Source organism: Podarcis cretensis, assembly GCF_951804945.1.
Source record: "Podarcis cretensis genome assembly, chromosome: Z".
Taxonomy (NCBI): Eukaryota; Metazoa; Chordata; class Lepidosauria; order Squamata; family Lacertidae; genus Podarcis; species Podarcis cretensis.
This window is the reverse complement of record NC_137184.1, coordinates 47521921-47545782: the sequence shown is the minus strand read 5'-3', so window position 1 is coordinate 47545782 and position 23862 is coordinate 47521921. Positions and strand designations below refer to the sequence as shown.

General features: G+C 47.3%; 1 protein-coding gene across 4 annotated transcripts; it reads left to right on the top strand.

Moving 5' to 3' along the window:
- The first annotated feature begins 2923 nt into the window (after positions 1 to 2923).
- On the top strand, positions 2924 to 22779 carry GDPD2 (glycerophosphodiester phosphodiesterase domain containing 2). Of its 4 annotated transcripts, none has more exons than XM_079962818.1 (16): positions 2924 to 3453; positions 6111 to 6242; positions 10476 to 10579; positions 10688 to 10781; positions 11784 to 11843; positions 13918 to 14016; positions 15353 to 15446; positions 16355 to 16500; positions 17099 to 17181; positions 17338 to 17488; positions 18960 to 19175; positions 19494 to 19645; positions 20862 to 21009; positions 21164 to 21246; positions 21920 to 21948; positions 22332 to 22779. In XM_079962818.1, exons 2-16 carry the CDS (start codon positions 6141 to 6143, stop codon positions 22382 to 22384), a joined length of 1614 nt encoding a protein of 537 aa, XP_079818944.1. In that variant the 5' UTR covers positions 2924 to 3453; positions 6111 to 6140; the 3' UTR covers positions 22385 to 22779. The 4 variants fall into 4 exon arrangements, with proteins under 4 accessions (XP_079818944.1, XP_079818943.1, XP_079818945.1 ...); XM_079962817.1 differs by having other exon boundaries at positions 2925 to 3453; positions 6108 to 6242; XM_079962819.1 differs by lacking the exon at positions 2924 to 3453 and adding an exon at positions 5801 to 5929 and having other exon boundaries at positions 6108 to 6242.
- The last annotated feature ends 1083 nt before the right edge of the window (positions 22780 to 23862 follow it).

Here is a 23862-nt window from a genome sequence, read left to right as displayed (position 1 = left end):
CACAGAGCCCTGCGACTATGACAGAATTGAGCAAAGGTGAGAGGCAGGAGCATGCTGAATTTTAACCTTGCACACGGCGCCACTGAAATTTGAAATACTGAAGTCTGACAGCATATATGTCTCACCTCTGGAATTTTACTGGGTTAAGATACTCTTTTTTCAGTTCATTAATTCACACATCTTCTTGGCTCCGTCAATGGGCAATTTATAGTATAAAAACAGAATACTTGTGGACGGTCAGTTGTTATTCCATAGCACAGAAACCCCCAAACCTGCTTTATATATTTTGCCTAAATTGTTCTAAATCCTTGCCTGAGTAATCTGCATCTTATGAGCCCCAATCTCTGCGCAGTATAAGATTCTTGGAATTTCTAGTGCTTACCCAGGGTTCATATTTCCTTCAAGGATGAAGCTCAGCGAAGACTGTGGTATCTTTAAGATATATGGTTTGTTTACACATATACAGCCTGAGCCTATGATGGAGGGGCCCATAGCATTAACCCCCCAAGAGGGACTTGTTTCTCCCATAGCCACAGCCTTGGATTCCAGCAGAAATCAGCTATGGCTGTCTCTCTTCCTTTCCAGCTTCTAGGTCACATAGCTCAACTCTAAACTCTGTCTTTTGTCTTCACTTTTGCAAGTTGAGGGAGGGACCCCACCCATTTTCTGCCTAGCATGAACCCTACTTTCCTTTGTTCTCTGAATGACCCATCACCCATCACTTTGTTCTCTTAATGACCCATCACCCAGACAAGCTGGAGATATGATAAAAGGTAAAGGTAAAGGTACCCCTGCCCGTACGGGCCAGTCTTGACAGACTCTGGGGTTGTGCGCCCATCTCACTTAAGAGGCCAGGGGCCAGCGCTGTCCGGAGACACTTCCGGGTCACGTGGCCAGCGTGACATTGCTGCTCTGGCGAGCCAGAGCCGCACATGGAAACGCCGTTTACCTTCCCGCTGGTAAGCGGCCCCTATTTATCTACTTGCACCCGGAGGTGCTTTCGAACTGCTAGGTTGGCAGGCGCTGGGACCGAGCAGCGGGAGCGCACCCCGCCGCAGGGATTCGAACCACCGACCTTTCGATCGGCAAGCCCTAGGCGCTGAGGCTTTAACCCACAGCGCCACCTGCGTCCCTGGAGATATGATAGCCATTGTCAAATATCTCAAGGGCTGTCACATGGAAGATGGAGCGAGCTTGTTTTCTCCTGCTCTCGAGGGTAAGACTCCAACCAATGGCTTCAAGTTACTTGACATGAGCCAACAAGCAAACTTGACATGAGCCAACAGTGTGACGCGGCAGCTAAAAAAGCCAATGCAATTCTGGGCTGCATCCATAGGAGTATAGCATCTAGATCAAGGGAAGTAATAGTGCCACTGTATTCTGCTCTGGTCAGACCTCACCTGGAGTACTGTGTCCAGTTCTGGGCACCACAGTTCAAGAAGGACACTGACAAACTGGAACGTGTCCAGAGGAGGGCAACCAAAATGGTCAAAGGCCTGGAAACGATGCCTTATGAGCAACGGCTAAGGGAGCTGGGCATGTTTAGCCTGGAGAAGAGGAGGTTAAGGGGTGATATGATAGCCATGTTCAAATATATAAAAGGATGTCACATAGAGGAGGGAGAAAGGTTGTTTTCTGCTGCTCCAGAGAAGCGGACACGGAGCAATGTTTCCAAACTACAAGAAAGAAGATTCCACCTAAACATTAGGAAGAACTTCCTGACAGTAAGAGCTGTTCGACAGTGGAATTTGCTGCCAAGGAGTGTGGTGGAGTCTCCTTCTTTGGAGGTCTTTAAGCAGAGGCTTGACAACCATATGTCAGGAGTGCTCTGATGGTGTTTCCTGCTTGGCAGGGGGTTGGACTCGATGGCCCTTGTGGTCTCTTCCAACTCTAGGATTCTATGATTCTATAAGCACCTCAACACAGGAAGCTAGCCTGTCTTATATTTTAATACTTGCTGGGTCCAGGGGTTTGAAAGATCTCAATTCCCTCCCCCCCCAAAACCCAACTTCATAACAGTAGAATCATGAAATTGTAGAGTTGGAAAGGATCCCGAGAGTCATCTATTCCAACCCTCTGCCGTGCAGGAATCTCAACTAGAGCATACATGACAGGTGGCCATCCAACCCCTGCTTAAAAGTCTCCAAGGAACAAGAATCCAAAACTTTCTGAGGCAGTCAGTTCCACTGTGGAACAGCTCTTACTGTCAAAAAGTTCTTCCTGATGTTTGGTCAGAATCTCCCTTCTTGTAACTTGAAGCCATTGGTTGGAGTCCTACCCTCAAGAAGCTCGCTCCATCTTCCATGTGACAGCCCTTGAGATACTTGACAATGGCTATCATATCTCCTCTCAGTCTCCTCTTTTCCAACCTAAACATACCCAGCTCCCTCAACTGTTCCTCATAAGGCTTCTGTGTTAGGTTGACTGGTACCAGAGTCATGGCCTTCTCAGAGGTTGCCCCTTAGTTCTAGATGCTCTCCCCCATGGCGCAAGCTGAGTTAGAAGAGAACATACATTTAATATGTTATTATTCCAATCTTTTAATTAAGTTACTTTTCTTGATGAAGTTTTACTGCTAATTTTAAAGGGTTATGCTGCCAATTTTAATCTTAGTATAAAGAAACGTATATAAATTTCTCAGAAACTGTCCATACCCCCAGGGAAGCTTTTATACCTATTAGGCAGGCAGAGGTTCTCCTTGAGGAGGAAGATGTGAAGGAGTATCATTAAAGGGCTACAATTGGTCAGACAATTAAGTTTTATGAATGTTTTACTACAAGAGAGGATATTGTTTGGGTTTCTTCTTGCCCTTGGTCCTGAAATAACTTGCGTATGCTTGTTAGAGCTCCTCTTGCTTGCCAGAGGAAGACAGAGGGGAATGAGCCGCCTGGGTGGTGCAGAGCTCCTTTTCTCTCCTTTTGGGGCAGCCTCTCCTTTGTCTGGCTCCTTCCTCCGTCTCCTCCACTCGGAGCGTGGGCTGCCTGCAAACTTCAGGTCTGGGCTCTGAGTGAGTGACTCCCCCCACTCTCCGCCCCCCACCTTGGGCCTCTCCAGCCAGCCACAGAACAAGCTCCCCTGGCCTGTGAACTGAGTGGCTGAAGAGTGTGGCACAAAAGCGGCACCTTCCTTGGCCTCCAGCTGCAACCCTTCAGCCAGTTCACACGCTCTTGCCTCTCCCTAGTGCACCTAGCCTGCCTGGCCCTGCCCATAGGTGGCACACACACGGGTTTCATGCCAGCTACTGTGCAGGTGAGAGGAGACAGCCGGTGAGAGCAGAGCAAGGAGAAGGAGGAGGAGGAGGAGGAGGAGCATCAGCAGCAAAAGTTCAGCTTGGAAGAATAAAAGCAGCTGTCAGATAAAAGTGCCTCATCGGACTGCCTGCAAAAGAAGGGAGATCTGATCAGCCAGCTCTTTCTCAGCCTGTCCTCCAAGGGGACTGGGGCCTTGGTCAAGGTGAGTGAGGGGGCTGGGAGGAGCACCAGAGGTGCTGCAAATTGGGCAGTAGGCAAACTGCCTTGAAGCAAAATAGGCTCTTTTTGGGGACATAGAAAAGAAGGTTCCCTCCTTTCTCCAGCCCACCCAGCAAAAACAGGGGAAGGTAATAAAGTAGGAATTGGTTTGTTTTGGTGGGGGCGGCAGGAAGGGGCTGGAGAAAGGAGCTATCTTGTCTTCTGAAAATAAGCGTTTTAGTTTCACTTTCCAGCTTTAGATGGGGTAAATATTTGGTGTGGGATTCTGAAGGTGGGTCAAGAAGTTTCTCTCCAAGTTTTCCTTTCTTTTAAAAGAGCGAAACCATGACCTCCCCTTTCCCCCCCATCGTGGGAATGGGCACCACTGTGTAAAGTTTTCCTTAATAATTATATGCAATTATTCCATGTGCATTCCTCCACTTTCTGTGCCACATAGGGATTGTGTGTGAAGTTGGGCTGGAGAGGGTGGGGGAGGGAGAGGATACAATTAAGACTAGTTTATTTCCCAACTTGCTCTCCCCTTCCTCTGACTAATGTAATCTTGGTCATTCATACTTAAAATAATTTTGTACAGCCAAACTTTTATTCAGAAGGAAAATGAGTTTTTTTTCTAAACACATGACTCCTCAAAATGGTGCAATCTCTCCCCCCCCCCCCCCCGGAAATAAGCTGGGGCCATGGCTGCCAGGTTTTGCAAGACTTGCAGAGTCACCCCACCCCTAGCAGCTCCTTCTGCCCCCCTCAGTGGGTGCCATGCTATCCCCACCTGCAGTGGCAGAGCTTGCAGTCTCAAATTTAAGCAGTGCCCAGTGCCACACCAAACCTCAGTGCCCCACTGCCTCTCACGCTCCATTCTAAATAAAAATTGTGGTGTCCCCCAGGCTCCATGCCTAGTGCAACCAAACCAGGGGTGGTCTCCGCATCGCCTCTGCCCACCTGCCTTTACCCTGGCACTCTCAGATAAGGTGGCCTGAGAAGGCTGGTGTTTTTTGAGCAGAGTAGCCAAATGGTCGTGTTTTCTCCTTCTGCACCCCCACCACTGCCCCACATGTCCCTGTGCACCAAGGCCTGAAGTCTCTCTGGTATCCATAGCAACACCTTCCCCATGCCTGAGGGGCCTTGGCAGGGCGGGAGTGCTCCTTCCCTCTCACAACTGCAGCGCCTTTGCATCTCTCAACTGCTCCACACATTACATGATGCAGAGACCATCCCCGTGTAGAGAGAGAGAGCTGTATCGCCATGTGTGAAAAGGAAGATCGTATGCATTTTTGTTGTTGCTTTTTCTGACATTGGTTATGGGTAACTGCGTTAAACACACTTGTGCGTATTATGCCAGGCGCTGGATACGTCTTTTCCCAAAGCAATTATCTTGACATGGGGAGAAACTTAACCCAATTAAAGCAGGCTTCTGATTTGTAAGAGCATTTTGGGGGCTCATAGGTATTACTGGCATCATCATTATGAAATACCGTATACTGCCATTATGGTTTTTATTTGTGATTATTGTTACAGTGCCATTTGTGTACATCGTACTTTCCCAAGAGCAAGAATGCAGGTCCCTGCCCCAGTGGCCATACAGTCTGGGGGGGGGGCGGGACAGAGGATGGGGAGAGGGATATGGAGACAGGGTTTAATGGGAAAATAAGCAGGTCTGCATGTCTTCCTTGCACTGTTTATGTGGCTGATGTTAGGTAGCTTGAGTGTGCTGGAATCTGGGTTTTGATTCAGCTGAGGACTTAAGAAGAGCCAGTGACCCATCTAGTCCAGCATCCTGCTCTCACAGCAGCTGGAGGAGGAGGAGCTGCAAGTAACAGGCTTCCACCCTTCATGTGCTTCACCTGTTCTGTAAACAGACCCTCCATAAGGGTTCCAAGAGCTCCACTCAGAGCTGCTTAACAGCAGGCAGTTTGAAGGACCTGGAATGCTGTAATAGCCTTTGCTTGTGCATGAAAGAAATGAATGAATGAGGCTAGTAAGTAGGGTTAAGTGAGTACGCAGGAAGCAGACTCTCCTCTCCAAAATGTGACTTCCGAGTATAAACTCTAACAACACCAGAAGCAGGGGAAGGAGGGGCTGTGTTTGTGGGTTTCCCCGCACCCTCCTGTCCCGTTGCTTTCCTGTGTTGTGTCTGCCTCTTTATCTTTCACTCTCTGGAGGAGAGAGGTACGATTAAGCTCCATACTAAACCGACTCCTTGCAGCGTGGGCCTGCCCCAGCTTGCAAATTTGGGGTGGGGTGCCCGGGGTGCAACTCACCAGGCAGGTTGAGTTCTCCCCCCCCCCCCGCTGCCGCCACCATGCGCAGGTTTCCGTTGGCCTGGTGCCTGATCTAGATTAGCCTCTTCTGGTATTGCACCCGCAACATTTGCGCTGGGTGATGACAGTGGGGGAATGGAGCTTGGGATCTCGTTGAACTTCACACACTTCCGCACTCCCTTTTGCAAACCGCAACTGTTCCTGGTGAGTGGAAAAGAGCAGGAGAGGCGGAAGGCTGAAGACCCATTCAAGCCAGTGTGCTTTCTTTCCTTCCTTATCCCCCCCCCCCTTGTCACACCTATTCCTGCATTATCTGCCTCCTCCCTGCAAACTCCACGTGCCCTACCATGCAGTACCAATAGGCTACATGTGTTCCCCCCAGCAGGGCCTGGTGTCCTCCACTACTTGACGCACCATGGTGAAGGACGTAGGTTGCTGCAGCCAGTGTGCCACCTGCCTGCTGTGCCTCTACAGCTGCCGTTGGACTCGTAACAAGAAGGGTCTGGTAACTAGCAAGGTGAGTGGGCAACTCTTCTCCAGCATCTGTAGGGATGTGTTTAGAGAGTCCTGGCTGGCCTGGCTCTGTTGCATCATGAGGCATGAGGAGAGCACTGGCATGTCCTGGAGAAGAGGGGCAGTGGGTGCCAGGCATGGACCCTATTTCTGTCAAGGGCTTTTTTAAAGTTCATTTTTCACAGCATTTATTCCCTACCCCTCGCCAAAAGGGCTCTCTGAGAGACTTGCAAAAATCAAGACAGTCCCTGCCCTCAGGCTCATAATCTAAAAAGGCATGACACACAAGGAAAAAGGAATAGGAGGGAGGAAAGAAACAGAAGCTCCAGCAAAAAGACCTGTTTTCCCTAGTGTGTCCAATATGGCAGGATCCTCCATCTCTCTCTCTCTCTCTCTCTCCCTCTCTCTCTCTCTCTCTCTCTCTCTCTCTCATCACCCTCTCCTAGCACCCTCAGTTTTGGCCCACTCAGTGCTGTGCTCTCAAAAGTTCCAGGAGACCTGGTGCTGGAATTGGTCGGTCTGCCTGACTCTCACAGAGAAAGATGGCTTGCCTGCCTTGACGTGTTAGAAATTCCCTCTTACTGACTAATCATGGCCCCCTTCTCTTTCTTGACAGCAAAAGACAAACTGGTTTCCCAGCGCAGTGGGGGAATGTAGCCATGCCTGTAAAGTACCCTGGTCCTCATTGTATCATTATTATCATTTCATCTTCATCATTATTTAGTTCAACAATTTTTAATGCTGCTTAAAACCCTTTTTCTAAGCAATGTACAATGCGGTTACAAATATATATATAATACAGAGGGGAAAATCAGTTAAAATCAATAATAAAAAGCTTACTTAAAGTGCCTGCTGAATATTTCTTTTTTAAAAAAAGAAGTCTTCATTGAGGGAGGAAGGGACCGCCTGGTAGGGCTGGCAGTTTCTGGTTTTCATCACTGTGATATATCAGCAGCTAAACATTGTGATATACTTATATATCACAATATCTGAAATAAGGATGTAACTATGTAGAGGCAAATAGGGCAATGTCTTGGCAACTGCTACTACTTAGGGGTCTATAAAGGGTACATTTTTACTTACCTTTAGCATATCATTACAACTGTTATTTTATAGTACAGAGAGCAACAGGGGCAGCAGGAAACATAAGAGAAGCGATGACTGGCTTCACGGTTTTTCCCATTTCACAATTTTCTTACATAGCACCCTCACAAATTGTGAATCGTGATATGTCGCCATGTCAAATATTATAGAACTGTTCTCACAATGTGGACTTCGAACCAACTTCAGACGATGTATTGATACATCGCCCAGCCCTGCTGTCTGGTCTCAGTCGGGAGAGAATTCCACAATACGGGAATGCTTGGCTCCTGGCAGATGCAGGCAGTGCCATTCGGGACCCCTAACTGTTATTCCCCCAAATACATCAGGGATCAGGCAGGGATCGGGATCCAAGTACTTAAGGGCCTTGTGAATTAATGCAGGAACTTTGAACTTGACCCAGTAGCATATGGGCAGCCAGTGCAAGCTTTTGAAAACTGGAGTAATGTGCTGGTGATAATCCATCTCCATCAACAGCCTAACTGCAGTGTTTTGCACTAGATGGAGTTTCCAGACCAGGCCCATGGGCAACCCCACATAATAATTATCATTATGAATTTCTAAACCACCCTCTATTAATTAGAATCCCTGAATGGTTTGCAACAACTACATTAAAACCATAATTAAAAAACATACCATGGCAACACAGCAGGGATGGGCAGAGGTGGGCAGGCGACGGGAGCTTAGAGGAAGTAGCAGCCATGGGCAGCCACAGAGTCTGTGGCTCCAGCTCCACCCCTTTGTATACTGGGTGACACAGGGGTGAAGGAAAGGGGTGTGGTGGGGCGGGCCACCCCGGGTGTAACCTGTTAAATGGTGGGTAGACATAGCAGATGCAGTGATTTCTCCAAAGCAGCTCTTTATTTATAAGCTGGAACAGAACTGAACTGAAGAGTTCAGTCAGCCTGCTTATATAGAGCTCCAGTACAACGTTACTGTAACAACTTTCTAAAAGTATCCAATCACTGACTGTCACTTTCGATCCCTTATTTGCATAACTACAGTATCCCCCTGTCGGCCCAGGGTGAGAACTTCAGTACATAACATAACCACTGAGACAAAATGCCAGGCGGCACTCACCATGGGGCTTGCACCATGCCCAGCCATGCATCTCTCTTGGAAGTGACGCTGTGGCTTGGGCGGCCTCAGGCTCCACACTGCCCCAAAAGGTCCGCCCGCCGCCTCCCCCTCAGTTGTAGGGCAGCTGAGTGGGAGGAGGCAGGCAGACTAGTCAGAGGCCCAGTGGAGCGTCCTGCCCCAGCTCGCCCTGCCCCACAGGTAGCTGGCGCCGCCCCTGGGTGCAGGGCATGCGCACTGCCCCAGGCACCCGACTGGCTTGCTCCACCACTGGGGTGGCATGCTCAGCAAAAGTGAGAAGAGGCATTATCTGATCACGTGACGGAAAGTGAGTTCCTGAGAATGTGGGTGGGAGGAAGCCAGGGGGGTTGGCCAGGGGGGAAAGTGTTCTTTCTGCTTCCCACCCCTCCTGCAGTGTAGGCCCTCTAAGCAGTGCAGGGCTGGAGACAGATGGCATGTTTTTCCCTCCAGGGAGTTGAAGGCCATTTGAAAGAGGGATTGCTGCTCACAATGTATATATTCTGCTCAGGTATGCCTCCATGTACAGGGCTTTATGTGCGCTTTGGCTGGCTTCAGTTTATCTGCATGTTGCCTTTCTGTGGTAAAGCAGCTCCTAAAGCATCAGAATACCATGCAATAACAATGTAATATAACAACACCTAGTAAAATATTTAGCATCTACTTTCCAAGCTAATCATTAACAATTCAAAACATATTGCCAAAATATAAACATAGAATCAACATTTCAAAAGGCCCACCGAAACACACCTGACAATCAGCTCAGTATTATACAACTGGGCCAACAATTAATCCTAAAGCTTGGGAATAAAACTACTAAAGACAAAATCCAAATTAACAGCAAAATAGTCTATGCACCCTTACTAAGAAGAAGCCAAAAGCATGGAAGAAAATACAAGATCTTATGTCCAACCTTTAATTTCAAGGCACATCAGCAAAATGATTTCAGAACTAATGAAATATGTATGTTCCCCAAGGGATGTAAAGCTCCTCAAATCACTTTCAAAATTATTATCTAATCTTCAGTCTAAGGCTAAGCTGTCCTCAGAGCTTGATTTAAGGTGGGCAATAAATCAGAATCTGCTGTCAGCGCCGCAGCTCAGCCTTAGAGCAAGCAAGGGAAAAGCATAATTTCATTCGTTATTTTTAACCCACTTTTCTGTGTGGAGACACAAACTGGCTTACAAGATTAAAACATGTTGTGTACAAATTTTCAGGTTTAAATATACTGTAGCTATTTGAATTTTTTCTCTCTCGCTTTGGATCAAAGCTAGTTGGGGAGGGAAGACATACCAAAGTTCAGATTTTATAAGGAACGACAGGATTGATGACAGATAGTCCTGTTTTAAATGTATTCGGAGCTGTCGTTTTTTATTTTAAAAACTGTTTTAAAATATTTTTTATGTAAATCGCCTTGAGATGGCAGTTTAGAAGGCGATTAATCGGTGATTATGGTGATAATAAGGAGAAGGACTAACATCATATGTACACCACTTCCCAAATCAGTGGTGTGCTGCATATAGAGCAAATGGGAATGTGTGCACAACCACAGCTTAATGGCACCAGATAAAAAAACAAATGCAGTACCACAAGCACAGCAGATGGTAAGAAATAAAACAATTTCCAGCAAGTGTCTAAATCAGCCCTCAACAGCTTGGTTCCCTCCAGTTGTTTTGGTGGGAACCACTCTCATTATCCCTTAGTGGCTGGGGCTGATGCAAATTGTAGTCCAAAACATCTGGAAGTCACCAGGTTGATCCAGATACTAAAGGAGAAGGAGGCTGACAGTAGGAGGAAATTCCACAGCAATGTCACTGAAAAGGAACCTGTCATGGGTACTTTCCTGTCTGATCTCACATATGACCACCTAAAGCATGTGCCTAGGGCATGCCTTCCACTGTGTAGCCACAGCCAGCCTTGCACATCTGGAGCTGCAAGTGGGGCTTCCAGGCCAGAGGGTGTGTCATCCAAGAGTCAAGAGCCATCTATTGAGGTGCATCTGCCGGTGGTTCATTTTCTAACCTGTTCCTCCTCTTCACAGTGCGACTGTGCCTGGTTCTTCTTCGTCTTCTGCGTGTGCCTTTTTGCCCTGGCCTGGTTCTACCTTGCCTTTGTCACCCTCAATGATTTCCACAATCTCAATGAGTGAGTAGAAGGCCCGGGATGCCCCCCCAAACACACACAACTAAGATTCTCTCCAGCTACCTTTGTCATAACCCTTCCTCACCTCGGGTTTTTTTCCCTACCCAACAGATTCATTTTCCGCAAGACAGGATGGTGGCTTGACTGGTCGATGGTGATGCTGTCTGGAACAACAACTCTGGTCACCTTCTCCTCACTGCTCCTGGTACACCCTTTTTATTTGGCTCCTTTCCCAGGACGCTTGCACCGTACCTCCAGAATTCCCTGGTCTCGCTTTGGGGTGGTTGGGGGGTGGGGGGAAATCAACTTCTTAAAACCCATTTGGGAACATGCTGTTCTGTCTACTAAGGGCCGTTTCATATAACCTTATAGAGCATTTATCCTGATTTGTTAGAGGAGAGGTTACATGATGTTGCATCAAAACAAGGGTTATCCCACACTCCAGCACATTTCCCCATCACTTTCCTTATTAGAAAAATTCAGGTCTTTGGGAAAAGTGGGTTTGTCACACAAGACATACCTATCTATCTGAATTTGCCAGTATGTGATTAAGTCTGGGAACTCCAGTTTTTTGAGAGAGCCAGCAATATCTAAGCCCAACATTTCATAAAACTTAATAGAGCTCCTTGGGAGAAAGTTAAATCAGCACATGGAGAATACCAGTGTACAGTGGTACCTCGGGTTAAGTACTTAATTCCTTCTGGAGGTCCGTACTTAACCTGAAACTATTCTTAACCTGAAGCACCACTTTAGCTAATGGGGCCTCACGCTGCTGCTGTGCGGCTGGAGCACGATCTCTGTTCTCATCCTGAAGCAAAGTTCTTAACCTGAGGTACTATTTCTGGGTTAGTGAAGTCTGTAACCTGAAGCGTATGTAACCTGAGGTACCACTGTATAAGTGAACATCTCAGAAGCCAGAAGGAAGGTTCTGAGAAGGGTGTCTAGTGGTTAGTGGCTGAGACTTTTGCGACAGTGGAATTTGTAATGCAAATAGGAAAGTATCTGCCAACTTTCATAATACAGGTCTGAAGGGTATGGGTATAGAAAGCAGGTTGCCTAACTGCAGAGTTATGGCTTTTCTTCATTTTTGAGTGGTGTCAACACCATCATCTTCGTATGAGAATGTGGTCCTCCTGCAGTCCTTGTCCCAGAATCCAAAGTGGGCTCTTTGGTCTTAAGTCATGTCACTCTCCCATTTTAATTATAGGTTCTGGCACTCTGCCTGCAGCTCTGGCACCAGCCCCTGAAGCTCCATTGGATACACAAGGTAAACCCCTGCCCCAAGCACAATTCCAACTTCCTACCGGTTTCCTTTGTGGAAGACACAATCCTACACAAAGGTTTGTGCTGCTGCTGCTGCATAATGTTGGTGCACACCAGATCACCACCATTAGCTAGGTGGATTCCCAGTATCAAATGAGCATGCATTTATTTATTTTTGCACTTAGTGCTGAGATAAAGTACAACAGATCTCTTCACCTGGTGTCATTTGATGTTAGGTGAATGACAGGTGGGTGTGGTTGGCCCAAAACGGCCTGATGGTCCTCCACTTCCTTCTCCTTCCTCTATTTCTCCTGTTACATTTTAGTCCGTAAGCTCCTCGGGACAGGGTTTCACTTTGCACAGTGCCTTGCACATTGATGGCACTATGTAAGTTTATTTTCCTTTTTAAAATGTTTAGAGACTGTCTTCTATTATAAGATAACAAGGTAATTTACAGAATAAAAGCCAAACAATTAAAATGATAAGGAACTGTAAGCAAAAATACCACAGATTTCCAGACTTTTCCAATAAAGCCAGTGCTATAAACTAACAAATATTTTTCCAATAAAGTCAGTAATGAGCTAATGTAACAATACCATTGAAGGGGAGAGGACAGTGGGGGCTTGCAATGTTTTGTAAGGATGGAGGAAAAAATTGATTCACCTCACATTTAATAGAAACATGACTACAATGTGAGAACCAAAATACTGCCGTGCTTTGAAATTTACATTTCTCTATTTTTTTTTTCTGTGCAGTTCTCCAGCCAAGCAATATGTTCAAAAATGCATACAGTAAAGTGTACATATAAATATGCACTAAAATGCTTAACGGTTTTTCACAAGGACTTGTAACTGATTTGGAAATGTAGGGAACTGAGCTTAAGACTAGAAAAATAGGAAACTAAAATAAACTGAAACTGACATATTCACCATTCCCTACAAACATGCAGTTAGAACACAGGTGGAAGTGAAAAGTCACACACATCAGCTTCCCCAGAGAGAAGCCTCACTGCACCCCAATATATGCATTGCCAGGGACTGGACAGCACGACCCTCAGGATCCCTTCCAACTCTGCCATTCTATGATTCTATGTTCTGTTACTCACTTTCTCTCTCTCTCAAACACTCACAAGCAAACTGATTACTTTCCCATTCCAAATGCACAACAATCTCTCTAAAGATGTTCAACAACACTAGGCCCAGAACAGAACCCTGCAGCTCCCTACTTTTCACTCCCCCCTCAAAAAAAAAATTAATATATGTGTTGCCAAAGCAAGCATACTTTTTTCCAGAATGGTGAGAAACCAATAGCTTTATTTAGTTGCAATAGTGTACAAAATAACCAAAGTGGTACAGTCCTTGCAGAAAGGCCTTGACAGTCTATACCAGGGTTCGGCAAACTACAGTCTGCTGGCTGGATCAGGCCCACAAGGGTCATTAACCCGGCCCAGCTGCTTTCTGAGCTCCCTGGAGGAAAAGACAAAAAAGAGGGAAGCTGCCGCATGTTCTTATGCAAAGCCCTCCTTCAGAAGGAGGAAAAGCAGGTGGAGGAGGTGCCGCTGGCAGGAAAAGAGGCATCACTCGGGGAGGGGGCAAGAGATTTATGGGGGGGAGGGAAAAGAGGGGGGGCCCACTCCCGAAGCGCAGAAGAGGTGCCAGCCCACTGGGAGGCCCACTGGGCCGCAACGCAGCACCAAACCCAGGCAAGGACCCCTCATCCAAACAATGACTATCATCAGTGCAGGCAAGAATTTTTTTTAATTTTAATATTTATCACCTACAATGCTGTCTGGCCTGCATGGTGCTCTTGTGTGGAATGTGTCCTTTTAAAATGCATCTGTGGGTTATTTGTGGGGCCTGCCTGGTGTGCATAGGAATTCATTTATTTTTTCACCCAAAATATGGTCCGGCCCCCCACAAGGTCTAGGGACAATGGACTGGCCCCTTGCTGAAAAAGTTTGCCGACCCCTGGTCTATACATACTGCCTCCTTTTCAAAATAAAGCTCTTAAAGTGGCTTGAATACAATTGTCCCCCTGCCCGCCCCCAGGCACTTGATGCTGTCTTCTCTTCCTTCCAGGTTCTCCTGATCCTGACGGCACTTGTGGTGGCTTCTGCTTTTGTGGGGGTGGAGGTTCAGTGGGAAGAGCAGTGGGAAAGTGCCCGCATCTCCCTGCAGGTAAGAATCCACAGCTGATGGCATGATCTCAGAGAATATGAGCCATGGCACAGTTGCCACATGAACGCTGCCCAAAAATGAATTGAATGGTGAGCTTTTGGGATATAACAAGTGTTTGCCATGTGATTTTGGCACAGGTTGTGTTTTTTTCCTTGCCTTCCCTTCTTGCTGAGCTGCTGCGCATGGCATCTCTTGCAGCAGCAACTGAAACATGGAATGATTCATAGCAGCTTCTACACAGCAGTTAACTTGTGAACCAACCCAGTGGGTACATTCAGCAACAGTTGCTTGTGCACCTGTTGGACCTTGTTGGCCAGGCAACTGACAGCACAGGTAGACCCCCAGGAAAAGTCTGATACCCCCCTGCCCTCTAGCATCCTACCCAGTTCAGGTAGTACGAAGCAAGTCAGGCAATCTGCCGGTGGTGGGGTGGTTCTTATGGCTGATGAAGACCAGACAGGAGGAGGCAAAGTTGATTGGAACACAGAATACCCTTGCACATTTTGACCAAGTTTTATATCACAAAATAAAGGGGCTACAAAAATAAAATAATAGATATGTAATGTCTTAATATCATGTATATACAAAATGTCAGTTATGGTTTAAGGAGCATTATATAATCAGGCATCCTTGCTCACTATTATATTTTAAGCAAAATGTCAAATTATAAGACTGAGAATACTAGATAAGGTTGAACATTGTTTTGGAATTTTGCATCCCAATAATGAACAAACATACTCCATTTTTCAATAAAATTGGTTTTGTGCACATCCTTCAGCATCTCTTTTATAACATGCAAGTTTTGTCAACAGTGGTATATATTCCATATGTTTTATTACCATTGCAAGATGTCAGCTGGTTTATCTGATTTCCAGTTCCTTGCTGTGGCTACTCTGGCTGCAGTTTGCAAGTTCCAAACCTTCCACATTTGCTATGCATTTCAGACACTCCAGTAAAACATATTTGGTGGTTAAGATTATATCGCCATAAAGAAGTTCATTTATAATCCTCAACGCCTCTTGCCAAAAGCTTATAATCTTACTACAGTTTAATTTCCAGATCACTTATTTAATTTATGAGTCATTCCTTGTGAAAGCATCTTGCAGCAATTAACACTAACTGTGGCTTTTCCTTCTGGGTGGGGACTCCAGCCCTTGATGCCCTCTGCCATTATCCTGCAGGGAACTCTGGGTTAAAAGCTTAGCTTCAGGGCCAGCCTATTCCCTGGCATTGCCCCTTCATTCTACCTGCTCTGTTTGTTCCATGTTGCTGCAGCCTGATATGACTCCCTTGGAAACTCCAAACCAATGGCTAACTCTTGTTTCTGCCCTGCCAGGCAACAGGCCCCTTCCTGCACATCGGAGCTGTGGTGGGCATGACACTACTTGCCTGGCCAGTGGCTGACTGCTTTTACCGTACATCCTGCTCAGGTACCAGGGAGGCCAAAGCTATTCTTGTTCTATCCCAGTACAGGCCCCTACAGCAGGCATTTCGGAGTCTTCCTTAGGTGCTGAACAATGTTTCAAGGCCACACGGGGTCCCTCCTAGGACTAATCTACCCTCATCATTTAAAATGTTAGAAATGTGTTATTAACATGTGACACCGGATAGCGCTGTAGAGCAGCGAAATGTTGCCAATGAGAACTTGCATTGGGAAATATATAGTTTTCCAGATCAGTGTCGATCCAGCCCCAGTGTCTTTTTTTACCACTCATTCATGATTATTTGTGCTTGTGATGAGGCTACTCAGACAATTACACACAATCTCACTTCAAATACTGTTTGCACCTGCAAATGTTTGGGGCAGTCATACTGCTTCATTTACAGCCAGTGCATATCCTGTTGAAATCCTATTTATTTGTACCAAAACTGAGAGAGTGAGGGGAAAGTCGTCCCACTTTTGTCGTTTTATAGCCCCTCCAGACAACAATGACATAGTAGCGGTGGGGAAGCATCACAGAACAACTAACAAAGCAGACTAAATTCACCACTAATGCACCACTATTGTGCCAAGAGCATGTTGCAGACTACACTCTAAATAAAATGCCAGTATGGAGGGGCCCTACTTCTTGTGTATTGGCAGTATTGCATGCTCAGCTATTTCTTTAGGGCTCTAGCAGGTGGCACCATTGCATTATTAGAGTTCCACTCTGAAGAAACAAGTAACCTCACTGGTGGGAAGAGACTAGGATGATCCCAAAGAGCTGGGGGCCCAATTCTGATATCTTACCTGGAATGTCTTCTCAATGCTAGTAATGAAAGTCTAGCTTGCTATTATCTTCTTCCAAGACTGCCGTTGCATTTTACCTGCATGTTCCATCTGTCTGTGTCTCCACAGTCCTCAGAACTCTTCTGCTGCTGTTGTATCTGGGTGCAGTGTTTGCTCTGTACTTAGCCCCGCTGGGTATTGATTCCCCCTGTCTGTTGGAGTACAGCCAGCTGCCCCCCAAGCCAGCTCTGTTCGGGCACCGTGGAGCTCCCATGGTGAGTAGCCAGCACCTCCTTTGCACAGCAAGAAGCAGGATAATAGGTGGCATATCCAACTGGGGACAGGGAGACTGACTAAAGGGATCCAGAGGTGCCTTATCTCTTCCTCCTCCACCACCACCACCTCCTCCTCCTCCTCCTCCTCCTCCTCTTCTTCTTCTTCTTCTTCTTCTTCTTCTTCTTCTTCTTCTTAGATTTATATTCTACCTTTCTCCCCAAAAGGACTCAAAGTAGCCTACAGATAAAAAGAAGAAAAGACATAGAAAAATCCATCATTAATATACAATTTAGCATTGGTAGAATTAAAATTATACAGAAATCTATGCAGATTATTACAATGAAAGCAGCACAGCACCAGCCCTTTCATTAAAAGCAGTCAGTTCCCAAAGGCCTGTTGGAACAAGAAAGCCTTCACTGGCTAGCAGAAAGACAGTTTAGCTTCTCTAGGGAGGGACTTCCAAAGTTTGGAAGCAGCCACCAAGAAGGCCCTCTCCCATGTCCCCACTAAGCATTACTTGCCATCCAGCACCAACCTTACTACCTTTGTCCTTCAAATGCACCTGTCATTTTATGTCCATTTTTAATCTCCATCCAGCTTGCACCTGAGAATACTCTGATGTCCTTCCGGAAGGCAGTTGACTATGGAGTGAGCGTCTTGGAGACAGATGTCCTGGTGAGGTAAGGGGAGAAGAGGTGGCAGATCTGCTGTCTGTGGGAGATGAAGAGACTTCCTGGTCCCCAAAGGCAACTTCCAGAGTTCTTTCCTTCTCCCTCCAACAGTAGAGATGAATCCATTCCCCAGACCAAGCTCTTTTTCTCTTTCTTGCCTGGCAGTGCCGATGGGGTCCCTTTCATCATGCACGACGAGAAGCTCATCCGGACCACAAATGTGCAAGAGGTTTTCCCTGCTCAAGCCCAGTCCAATGCCAGCTCCTTCAACTGGACACAGCTGCAGCAACTTGATGCTGGCAGCTGGTTTCTGCAGGTGAGAGCTGTATGGTGGTGCCAAGTCAAGCCCTGTGCAAGCTTGGTGGGGTGAAATAGGTGCTGCTGGGCTGACTTGCATGAGTGGTATAGCATTGGTTGCTCCCTCTGCATTTGCTCTCTGAAGGGATACAATACGGTGGGAAATGATTTCCTGTTGTGTGGGATGGAGAACAGACAAGAAGGTGCTGTATATCTGGCTATAATTCTTACTACCAGAATACACAGACCTGGGTTTGCCAATGTGGGCTTCTCCATTGTGCCCATCTGTACCTTTATGGCACCTGCAAAGATCTCAGTGTATATCTGCTCAAAAATCCACAATACATGGGAGATGTTTAGCTCTTCCTGCTCAGCCCCTGTTTTCACCAGTTCAGCCTCTCCTACATTGGACATACCCTCCAGAATTGGACACCACCCTCTTTTCCATTCTGAACAGAGGAGAGGTGCAAAGGGCTTCTCTCTGTCAAGATGCCTCCTCCCCCCCCCCCTTCCCAGTGATGCTGGCAGGGGCTTGCCTTCAGCTTTCTCTGCTCTTTTAGGTGTGGCAGCCAATTTGCATTACGCCATGCTTCCTTGCAACTCACACACACCAACATTTTGTGACTGGTGCGCATGGTACTTTCTCAAAATTCCAAATGTTCCTGTGGGCCCAGAAAGGTGATTGACGCCTGGCTTAGTCCCTCAATAGGACCAGATCTAATGAATCCAATAGGGGCATGTGGGCTGTGGTATTTGCTGCTTATGATCTGATCCCTACTGAGCCCGTGTGCTTAATAGGCTGTGCAGATGGCTGCTCTGAGGTAGCAGAGCTCCATGGGCTGCATGCTAATTGGGTAAATCCTTTGATATCCTGATGTGGTCCTGCTCCAAATTCTGTCTTACTGTGAAGGTAAGTATCCTTCACAAAAGACCAGGGCTTTCTTTGAGCAGCCCTGATACTTCAGAACTCTCTCCCAAGGGAGGCTTATTCAAACACTTTCAAAACACTGTTCTTTTTCAAGAGGCCTCTGGTTTGGTTTGGTTCTTGTTTTGTATCACTTGTTTTGTATCCCTTCTTGTTTTGTATCCCTTGCTTTGCAACTGCTTGTCAAAATGGTTATCATCAATAAACTGTTTCTATTGTTTACATTTTGGTTTGTTGAGCAATGCTGAATACCAGTAAATATCTTGTTGAATGAATATTATTGTGATTACCAGTCCCAGACCATGGAAACAGCATTCTCTCAAGTGCAATTCCCCTCTTACTTTCTCTTGTCCCATAGGAGTGAATAGTACAGTGTTCATTATGTTCCCTTGTAGGGAGCAAGATCCTTAGGTCTGACTGGGGAAGCCCTTGCATGCAGCAAAAATGGATGGGTGGTGATTGCCTATTCAGCCTCAATGGGGAACTAAGCCTGGGTTGGAGAAGCCTGGAGCTGCAGGGCTCTATGATGTCCTCTCTCACTGACGCCCTTCTTGCCCCCTACCAGAAGCCACCCTTCCCCACAGCACGAAGCCTCTCAAAGGCAGAACGAGCTTTGGCACAGGCGCAGCGTGTTCTGTCTCTGAAGCAGCTGCTGGTTGAGGCCAAGAGGCACAACGTGTCCGTCATGTTTGACTTGCGTCCCGAGAAGGATCCCCACTACGAGGACCTCGTCAATGTCACTGTGAAGACTATCCTCCATTCAGACATCTCCCCGGAACTGGTGAGTTGTCCTCACTGCTTGACAGGACACAGTGGGCTTCCCCTTGGAGCTGGTGGGGAAAGTGGGTGGACAGGGATGAGGCTGGCATGCTTGCCTTGAGAAGTTCTGCCTGAATGCAAACAACAAGGAAGGCAAGAGCAAGCCAGCAGTAAATCACACTGAGCAAATAGAGCAAGTAGCTGTTTATTAACAAAAACGGGAACTACACAGGAGTGTCTGGCCTAATGAGCACAGCAAGTCCTCTCTTGTAGGTCTTGCCCCCCATGAAGCAGTGGGAGAGAGGAGGGATCTCTTGCTTACCATTTCCCTCCTTCCCAGATCCTGTGGCTCCCTGATGAGTTTCGAGACTGGGTGAAGCAGCGGGCGCCCAGGTTCCAGCAGGTCTATGGCCGGAAGAAGCTGAGCAATGAAACAGAAGACCTTAGGCGTATTAACCTGCCCTACCAAAATCTGAGCAGCACTGAAATCCGGTTAGTTGGGGGGAGCGATGCGCAGGAGGGAGGGTGGTGACAGTGGGGCAGGTTGGTGTCTCTCCCAGGCATAGGTCAAGGAGAGAGAATTGGCTAGCAAAGACAGTTTGAGCATCCTGAGACAACGTCTTTTCTTTTTGAAAAAAAAGTCTCAAGTTTTTGTTACTCCATGGATAAGTTTGGAAATATAGAGTAGGCTCATCGAAATCAATGGACCCAAGTTAATCGCGTCCATTAATTTCAGTTGGATCACTTTGAGTGGAACTAACTTTGGACACAATCCTACATAAAGGAGAACAGTTTAGAACAGCACATGCACAAAATCAATGCAGATCCAAGCCAGATATCTGCCAGGATAAAGATTTCCACTTAGAAAGCTTGTTGAAAGAGGAATGTCTTTAGCAGGTTCCGAAAAGGCAATAGAGAAAGTACCCCTCTGATATGCAGTGGGAGGGAGTTCCAGAGGGGACATACTTCCACACTAAAGGCCTGATTCCAACATGGTGCAGAATGGACCTCCTGATAGAATGGTATCTGCAGCAGAAGTGGATTTAGGGGAGCACAACCAGTTCAGTTACACTGGACGTGGAGCCTCGGTGGCACTGCAACCATTATTTAGAATGCGTGCCAAATGTTGGTGTCACACAGGGTGCTGCTGAAACTTGAGACCCCAAAGCCCACCACTGTCTGCTGGATGCTCTCACACAGGGCATGCAGGGGATCTGGCACCCTTTTGGGCAGAGCAAAGAATACAGTGGTACCTCGGGTTACATACACTTCAGGTTACATACGCTTCAGGTTACACACTCCGCTAACCCAGAAATAGTGCTTCAGGTTAAGAACTTTGCTTCAGGGTGAGAACAGAAATCGTGCTCCGGCAGCGCGGTGGCAGCGGGAGGCCCCATTAGCTAAAGTGGTGCTTCAGGTTATGAACAGTTTCAGGTTAAGAACGGACCTCCGGAACGAATTAAGTACTTAACCTGAGGTACCAGTGTATATCTAACCCCAGATGATAAGCCCTGAACATCGTCCCAGAACACAGCAGCAAACTCTGTGGGTGGAAACTGTGGGGCTTACGCTCAGAGTCTCCCTTTGCCTCTGGGAGCCCGTCTTTTCCCTTCAGAATATCTTAGGCACTGGGGTTTCTCCTCCCTCGAGACTTCATGGGAGTTTCCCTGTTCTGCTTTGGTGCCATAAATCCCACCTTCTTCCCTAGGGAGTATCGCCGTGACAACATCTCTGTGAACCTGTACGTGGTGAACGCCCCGTGGCTCTTCTCGATCCTGTGGTGCGCAGGAGCCAACTCTGTCACCACTAACGCTTGCCAGGTGCTACAGGGAATGGAGCGCCCCCTCTGGCTGCTGGTAAGACTGGTTGGGGCAGGGAAGGACTAGACTTGTATCACCACCCCCACCCCCCCACCCCCGTGTAGGCAGCTCCCCGGGGAAACTGGCAGCTGCCCGTTTGCCCTTTCTCCCACCCCAATGACCTCCGTTCCCCATGTTCCCTTCTCCACAGCCTCGTGCCACGTACCAAATGATCTGGATTGTGACAGACTGTGTCTCCTTTCTGCTGATTGTCTGGGCCTTCTTCTTGCTGAGGTGAGTAGAGGGTGAGGAGCTCCCTTCTGCATGGCCAGGGCGTCCTGCAGCTGCCAACCCCTAACTCATCAGGGCTGGGGAAACCTGTGGCACTCCCGTGATTCATTGACCATTAGCCATTCTGCCTGGGGCTGATGGGAGTTGTGAGGGCCACTGATGATCGCCTTCCCTGCTATATAGCCATGTCTTCACAGCATCAGCTGGGCTCTGCCTACCAAGGGGGCATTTAGGAAAGCCAGTGCAAAAGTGTATTCACTTGGGCGCCACCCACCTGTCAGTCACCTGATGTCATGGACCAATCTGCCAGTCTTGCTGGTGTGTCCTTGCAGCCCTGACCTCACCTCTGCCCTGCTCTTCCCTGATCCAAACATGGCCTCAACACTGAGTGACACTGTTGACCTACCTAAAATATTTTTTCAGGTTCCTGAGCTCCATTGGATGGTTGCTCTCCTCTTTTTCTTGGAATTGTTGGTAATAAGTTGCGGGTAAAATAATCCCCCTGTATTTGCAACATGGCTAGTGGCTGGTGTGATATATCCTAGCTTCCTCTATTCCACCAAGATCAAAATACTTCCCTTGTCTCTGGCAGAACCACAGACACTAGCGATGAAGCTGAGGGTGGGAGGGCACACCTGTCTCTGAGCTAACTTATCCCCCCTCCTTCCCCTTACAGAAAATGGTCCCGAAGAAAAGAGCCACAAGGTAAAGGGAGACGTTGGGCCTTCAGATCGGTGTGATATTTCTGCTATATTTTGTGTGTGTTGTGCTGTACAAAGAAAAGCGATCCACTTTCCACCATTGTTTGGGGTACCTGCAAACTGACAGGGGTGACTTGAACTCTATTCAGCACCTGCTTCAACAACTCTATCAGTGGGCAGAGGCTGCAGTTATTTCTATTGCACCTTTCTTCGAAGGAGCTTAAGGGTAGCGTACATGGTTCTCACCCACAATGCTCCTGCAGGCGGGGCCTGACTGTTTAAAACATACAAACACCTTGGCTCACAATGAATAGACCATAAAGCTAGTAGTCCCCTACCCAGGATCTCCTGTGTTGACATTCTTCTTTTTCCTTTCTGCACTTCCAGGTTATGACTCAGATGTGCTCCTGACAAAGATCCACAGCCTGTTGTCTGAGTGACATATCAGCACAAACAGAGCAGAGGCCCTGTCCTTCCCATTGGTGAATGGGCAGGGCAGTTTTCACCTTTCAAAATGTCTTTTCTGGGGATGGCTTCTGGCTGTTGCTGAGACCTGGTTGTGGTGGCCTCTGCCCCCTGGAGCCAAGAGGCCCAGCCACCACATGGCCTGTGGGGAGCATAGCAGGACTTCTGCAGTTATCCTGCAATCATCTCTCTCAGCATGGCCTAGATCCTGAAACTGCTGGGAAAGGACTGTACCAGTTGTGGCAAAGAACTGGAGATTCCATCTGAAGGTTTAAGTGTTGTCCCTGGTCTGGGAGGTGATAGAAATTTTCTTTTTTCTTACGTGCTTCTGAAACTGTTGTCAATAAAGCACCCTGCATGATTTGAGAAAGCTGAGTCAGGCTGCAATTCTTGTTCCAGGGGTGTGGAGGACAAGGACGAAGAGAAAGTACATGCTTTCTTGCAGCTAGGCACTTTGCATCTCAAACATGGCTCTCATTCAGCCTTTGCCAGCCTGGTGCCCTCCAGCAATTTGGGACTGCACTTCCTATCAGCCCCAGCCAGATGGGAGTTGTAATCCAAAACAACTGGAAGGCACCACTTTGGTGAAGGCTGCTATAGGTTGTGATCTAGCATAGAGCTACACTAAACCATTGCTTAACATTACATATACAAGAGTTGATCAGCCCAGTGCCAGCCTCTCCACAAGAGTGACGCCATCCCTTCCAAATCCCAACCTGCTTTGTCTGTGTCAAAAGTGCCAACCTGTTGTATCTCATTGTGCAACAGTGCCTTGTAGGGAAGGGAGGCACCCCCTCCCTCCCCATGAATCTGGTCTACCTGTGTTTCTAGCCAAACAGGCATACTTTTAAAGATACTTTGAGATCTTTCCCCTGCTCAAGAACCCCTTGCAGAATTCTTCACAGAAAACTGTGTCTTTTATTGGGAAGAGCAAACTTCTTAGTCTTTTGACATGTTGAATAAAAGAGGTTCCGGGTATAGCTCTGGTGGTAGCGGCACAGTAGTGTTTTGCTCGCTAACCAGAATTAACAACCACATTTTGAATAAACATCACTTTGTTTTAAAAAAAAAGCATTTACAAGTCTCAGGCTCGTACACTTCCCCCATCCTCTCCAATCACCTTGTAGCTGTGCCAAGCGCCTGCTTCCACTTTAAACTGCAATTTTTCATTTTATACCTGAAGGTGGACAAACTGTGGTATTAACTGTGATGTATTGAGAGAAGCCAGCTTCAAGCTGTGGTTTGTGATCTTCACTCGTTTCAGTAAACCATGGGTACCACATAACCCCAAGGCTCTTCCCTGTGTGTTATGCTAAGGTAGAACCAAGCCAAAATATGCAGGGTGTGAAAAACTGCAGAATGCTTCCTGGAGGTTCAGTAAACTACCTCATACATTGCCATGCTACACCCTCCTCTGCTGTGTCAGGGACCAACTTCTAAGGGCCCAGCACTC

What these genes read in the sequence shown, in the direction of transcription:
- GDPD2 (XM_079962818.1), top strand. Translation starts at nt 6,141, where the DNA reads ATGGTGAAGGACGTAGGTTGCTGCAGCCAGTGTGCCACCTGCCTGCTG. An exon ending in CTGGCAGCTGGTTTCTGCAG is followed by an intron (nt 17,489 to 18,959) that starts GTGAGAGCTGTA and finishes GCCCCCTACCAG; the next exon opens with AAGCCACCCTTCCCCACAGC. An exon ending in CTGAGCAGCACTGAAATCCG is followed by an intron (nt 19,646 to 20,861) that starts GTTAGTTGGGGG and finishes CTTCTTCCCTAG; the next exon opens with GGAGTATCGCCGTGACAACA.